Source organism: Diachasma alloeum, unplaced genomic scaffold (assembly GCF_001412515.2).
Source record: "Diachasma alloeum isolate Michigan unplaced genomic scaffold, Dall2.0 Dall_scaffold_00381, whole genome shotgun sequence".
Taxonomy (NCBI): Eukaryota; Metazoa; Arthropoda; class Insecta; order Hymenoptera; family Braconidae; genus Diachasma; species Diachasma alloeum.
In genome coordinates this window covers 441,452-446,263 of record NW_021680520.1, presented here as the reverse complement: position 1 = coordinate 446,263, position 4,812 = coordinate 441,452, and the positions used below count along the sequence as shown (strand labels likewise).

At 38.6% G+C, this 4,812-nt stretch overlaps 1 protein-coding gene across 1 annotated transcript; it reads left to right on the top strand.

Moving 5' to 3' along the window:
• The first annotated feature begins 2,544 nt into the window (after positions 1-2,544).
• Positions 2,545-4,210, top strand: LOC114841408. Its single transcript, XM_029126390.1, has 2 exons — positions 2,545-2,668; positions 2,724-4,210. The coding sequence occupies exons 1-2, from the start codon at positions 2,545-2,547 to the stop codon at positions 4,208-4,210; spliced, it is 1,611 nt and encodes a 536-aa protein (XP_028982223.1).
• Positions 4,211-4,812: the final 602 nt, after the last annotated feature.

Here is a 4,812-nt window from a genome sequence, read left to right as displayed (position 1 = left end):
GGCCATGGATGGGTCGCCGAGACTTGGCATGCCAATTCTAGGCCGACCCGAGTGGAAATTACTTCAGGCCCACCTGAACCATGATCAGAACTTGATCAGGTTTTTGTAAGGTTCGACTAATCCGGTGATTCCTGATGAGAACCTGACCAAGTTTTGATCCACCAGATCGGATCCGAAACACTACAGGCGGGTTCAGATCAAGTTCTGATCAGGTAGACATGATCAGATGATGCCTAATGAGAACCTGACCAAGTTTTGATCCACCAGATCGGATCCGAAACACTACAGGCGGGTTCAGATCAAGTTCTGATCGGGCAGACATGATCAGATGATGCCTGATGAGAATCTGACCAAGTTTTGATCCAGTAGATCGGATCCGAAAAATTACAGGATGATTCAGATCAAGTTCTGATCAGGTAGACATGATCAGATGATGCCTAATGAGAACCTGACCAAGTTTTGATCCACCAGATCGGATCCGAAACACTACAGGCGGGTTCAGATCAAGTTCTGATCGGGCAGACATGATCAGATGATGCCTGATGAGAATCTGACCAAGTTTTGATCCAGTAGATCGGATCCGAAAAATTACAGGATGATTCAGATCAAGTTCTGATCAAGTAGGCACGATCTCACCCTGAGGTCGGCTGCCTANCCTGATGAGAATCTGACCAAGTTTTGATCCAGTAGATCGGATCCGAAAAATTACAGGATGATTCAGATCAAGTTCTGATCAAGTAGGCACGATCTCACCCTGAGGTCGGCTGCCTAACCCCAAATTGATCAAATTCGGATTTGATGTCCTTGATCGGCATTTGAAAGGGGTCAATTGAAGAGAAAATGATCAGATGCAGATCGGCTCCATCTGACATTAATTTTAATAAGTTTTTCGGATAATTTAATTAGCTATTATTATACTATTCAAATTAAGTTTTATCAACCATTATCAATAATTATTTTCAATCTTTAAAAAGGATCATTATACTATAATTAAAATAAATTAAATTAAATTAATTTAATTCTATGAATTTAATTTAATTAATCAATTTAATTAACAGCCACCCCTTCTCAAATGTACTGAAGGGAGGGATGATGATGCCGTAAATACATATTAAAGGAGTATCAAACTTACACGTAAATGATGTTGAGAAAAAAAAACACCAAATGTCTATTTATTCCTTAGTGTTATTGTTATCATCATTATTATTATTCCTTAATGAAATAAATAAAAATTTAATTGAACATATTTTATCTCTGAGAATACACACGTACATCCGCGAGATCAGGAATAATCGTAAATTCAACGAATACCCCGATACAAATCATATAGGCAATATACAGGTTACTCAATAGTAATGGTGCGATAGCGTAGTGGTTAGGGCATAGGATTAGTAATCATAGGGTCCCCGGTTCGATCCGCAGCATCGGTAAAAAAATAATAAGCTTTTTCACAGGTAATGACAGTAGAGATTCATTAAGAGAGGCGGCCTACGGTGAAAGAATTGAATTATCTTTTGTTTTGAATTAATTATCATTGATAATTGTTATTGATACTGACTGACAGGTCATCCGGTCTTCATACAGTTGACTTGATCAAGTTCGGACCCATTTGTCTTGATCAAATCCGGATTGGTCAGAGGCGTAACATATCTGATCAAGACCGGATCCGTCAACTTGATCAATACCTGATCAGTGGTCAGGTCTAACCTGATCCAAAGTTGATCAAGACCTGACCGGAATTTCCACTCGGGATTATAGTGATGCCGTCGAGACTACACGATAAATTTTTTGGATAGATCATCACTGTCTGAAAAGTCATCAAAAGTTTTGGAATTGTTGCAATTTCGAAAGACATCGGATCGGTGCATCTCGTCACGATTTTTTGAGCACTTATTTTACCTGGGTCTCGACCAGCGTTGCCAACCATACCATTTTCCTGGTATCTCTACCAGGATTTTGGGTACCCATTCCATGTACCATGATGTACCATACAGACCCATGGTATCATGGTATCCTGTATTTTCTCTCCTTAGCATCAGACATTCCTGACTGTTAGCTTCTTCCGGTCAAAATCAGTGATAAATTTTTAAATAAATATCGTTGAATTTGAAATTAGAACATGATATCCAGAAGGGACACTCTCATATAATTACACACCTTCAGTGGCGCTACAAAAATTCGGATATATCGTCAGTCGATAATGAAACATTCATACACCAAGGTCTTTCGCCAATGACATTCTTCAGTACTGAACTATGGGCAATGATATAGTCTGACTCATACGGAGGGCTCCTTGGTATCCTATTCAGCCGCATAACGCAGAATTGTACAGCTAGAGAAAATCTCTTGCTCCCGCATGAATCAAGTTTCCGCCATTCAAATCGAATTTAGTTAAATTTCTCCATAAATAAAAATATCGCATACCTTGAAATTAATAGATCCGATCGATTAAGGTTTGTATTGATGAAATTTGGATAAAATGATTATTAGGTACAGAATTTTAGAAGTTAGGTTACACCTACCACTTTTTTCTAGATCTACACAATGAACAATGACAAAGATCCTTTGCAAACTCCACCAAAAAAGAAACGTAAAAGTCCAGATGAAAAGAAAGAAAAAGTTGTTCAGAAGTTTCGTGAAGCTTGGTTGACAATGCCAGAATTCAAGAGTTGGTTAAAATCTGTTCCAAACAATCCGATTATGCAATCAGGAATACATTGCAGATGTATCGGTTCTAGAAGCTCAGGCAAAAACTAAAAAACATCTTGACAAAGTGAATTCTTCAAAGTCGACTAAAATGACGATGACCCAATTTGTCCAAGGCTCATATGACAACGTCAAATTGGAAACAGCAGCAAAAAATCTTGAAATCAAATTGACAGGATTTTTTGCAGATCATGACATTGCATTCAACTGCATGAATCATCTCATTGATGCTTTGAAAGATGGAGCTCCCGATTCAAAAATCATGGCAAAAATGAATCTAAAGAGGACAAAGGCGACAGCCATAGTGAGGAATGTAATTGGAGAAACGGAATCTAGTGAAACTACCCAGAAATTGCTCAAATCAAAATTCAGTATATTGACTGACGAATCCACCGATATTTCCTGTGTGAAGACTAGCTGTGTATTAGTGAGATATTATGATGAAGAACGAGGCTGTGTCGTAACGAAATTCTGGGATTTGGTTGAAGCTTTGGAGCCAGGCAAAATTACAAGTGCAACTGCTGAGCATCTTTACCAAAACATCATTTCAAGCTTAGAGAAAAGAGGGATACCAAAAGAATATGTAATTGGTTTCGCATCAGATGGATGCAATGTGATGATGGGGGCAAAAAATTCAGTTGCTAGTCGCTTCAGACGGGATTTCCCTAATATAACTATTATGAAATGCATCTGTCACTCCCTCCACTTGTGTGCTTGTCAGGCCTGTGCACAGTTATCTCGAACAGCTGAAGATTTAGCCTGTAACATTTATAATTTTTTCAAAAGCAGTGCGAAACGACAATGTGAATTTGCAGAGTTTCAGGATTTCACAGAGACAGAAAGACACCAATTACTACATCCTTCCCAGACTCGATGGCTGTCATTAACGTTCGTAGTTGAGAGAATTCTTGAACAGTGGTCTGCCCTTCAGTTAGATTTCAATGAAAAATGGTTAGAACTGAAATTAGTTGCAGCAGAATCGATCCATAATTCTCTGAATGACCCATCCGTGAAATTACCTTTCTTATTCTTAAAACGGGCACTTCCAAAATTCACAGATGCTAACAAATATTTTCAATCGAGCAAAGTGGTCATTGTTGATCTTCATGATGCGATGGTAGAGTTGTACAAACATTTCCTCCATGCGTACATGAACAGGAGCTACCTCAATAGGACCCCATTATCAGAAATAGATCCAGCGAATGAAGATCAATTCTTGCCGAAGCATCAAATGTATTTGCGAAGTTACGTGATGAAGGAGCTCCAAACATCCATTGTAGTTTCACGCCAGGACTATTTCCATGAGACTTGTCAAAATGTCTTAATTCAGGCATGTATGGAGATTAGAAAGAGATATGATTTCTTGAACCCAATTATGGAGAAGCTGAAAATATTCAAACCAAAGAATGCATTGTCCCACCTGGAGCTAGAAAGAACTCCAACTCTGATTCCAATTCTATCCCTTCTACCCAGTTTCCCCGGAGGAACAATACCAAGTCGTTGATGATGAGTGGCGTGCACTACCCTCACATTCCTTCGATGATGTTGAGGAATTGAAATCCATGGAAATTGATCGTTTGGGCTAAATTATTATCAGAAAAGAAAGAAGGAGGTGAACTTGTGCTCTATAATGTGGCTAAGGCTGTGTTGGCCATCCTGTCAATGCCCCATTCGAATTGTGATAGTGAGAGAGTATTTTCGAAGATTAATCGTTCAAAAACTAAACTTCGAAATCGTCTTATTGTACCCACGATCAAGGGTATCGTACTATCCAGTTAGCACGTTAGATCTAATGGAGGATGTTCTGAATTTCGACCATCTGCTGAAATGTTATCGAGAATGACCAAAGATTCCCTGTATGGACCAAAGCAGTTAATCATACTGGAGATGCTGTCGATTCAAACGAGATATTGGGGGATGATGTCGATTGTCAGAACTTATTCGACGAAAATTGATAATTTTAGTTGTAAGAAATCGCTGTTACGAAAATGGACGAGTTACGAGAGATGAATAGATTTATTTATTTGACGTGTTGAGTTACGTACAGGTTAATTCATGTAAGAGAGCTACATGAGCACTAAAAAACTGCCAAAAATTAATCAATGA

Coding starts and splice junctions, on each gene's coding strand:
- LOC114841408 (XM_029126390.1), top strand. CDS start 2,545: ATGAACAATGACAAAGATCCTTTGCAAACTCCACCAAAAAAGAAACGT. Junction 2,669..2,723: donor GACAATGCCAGAATTCAAGA/GTTGGTTAAAAT, acceptor AATACATTGCAG/ATGTATCGGTTCTAGAAGCT.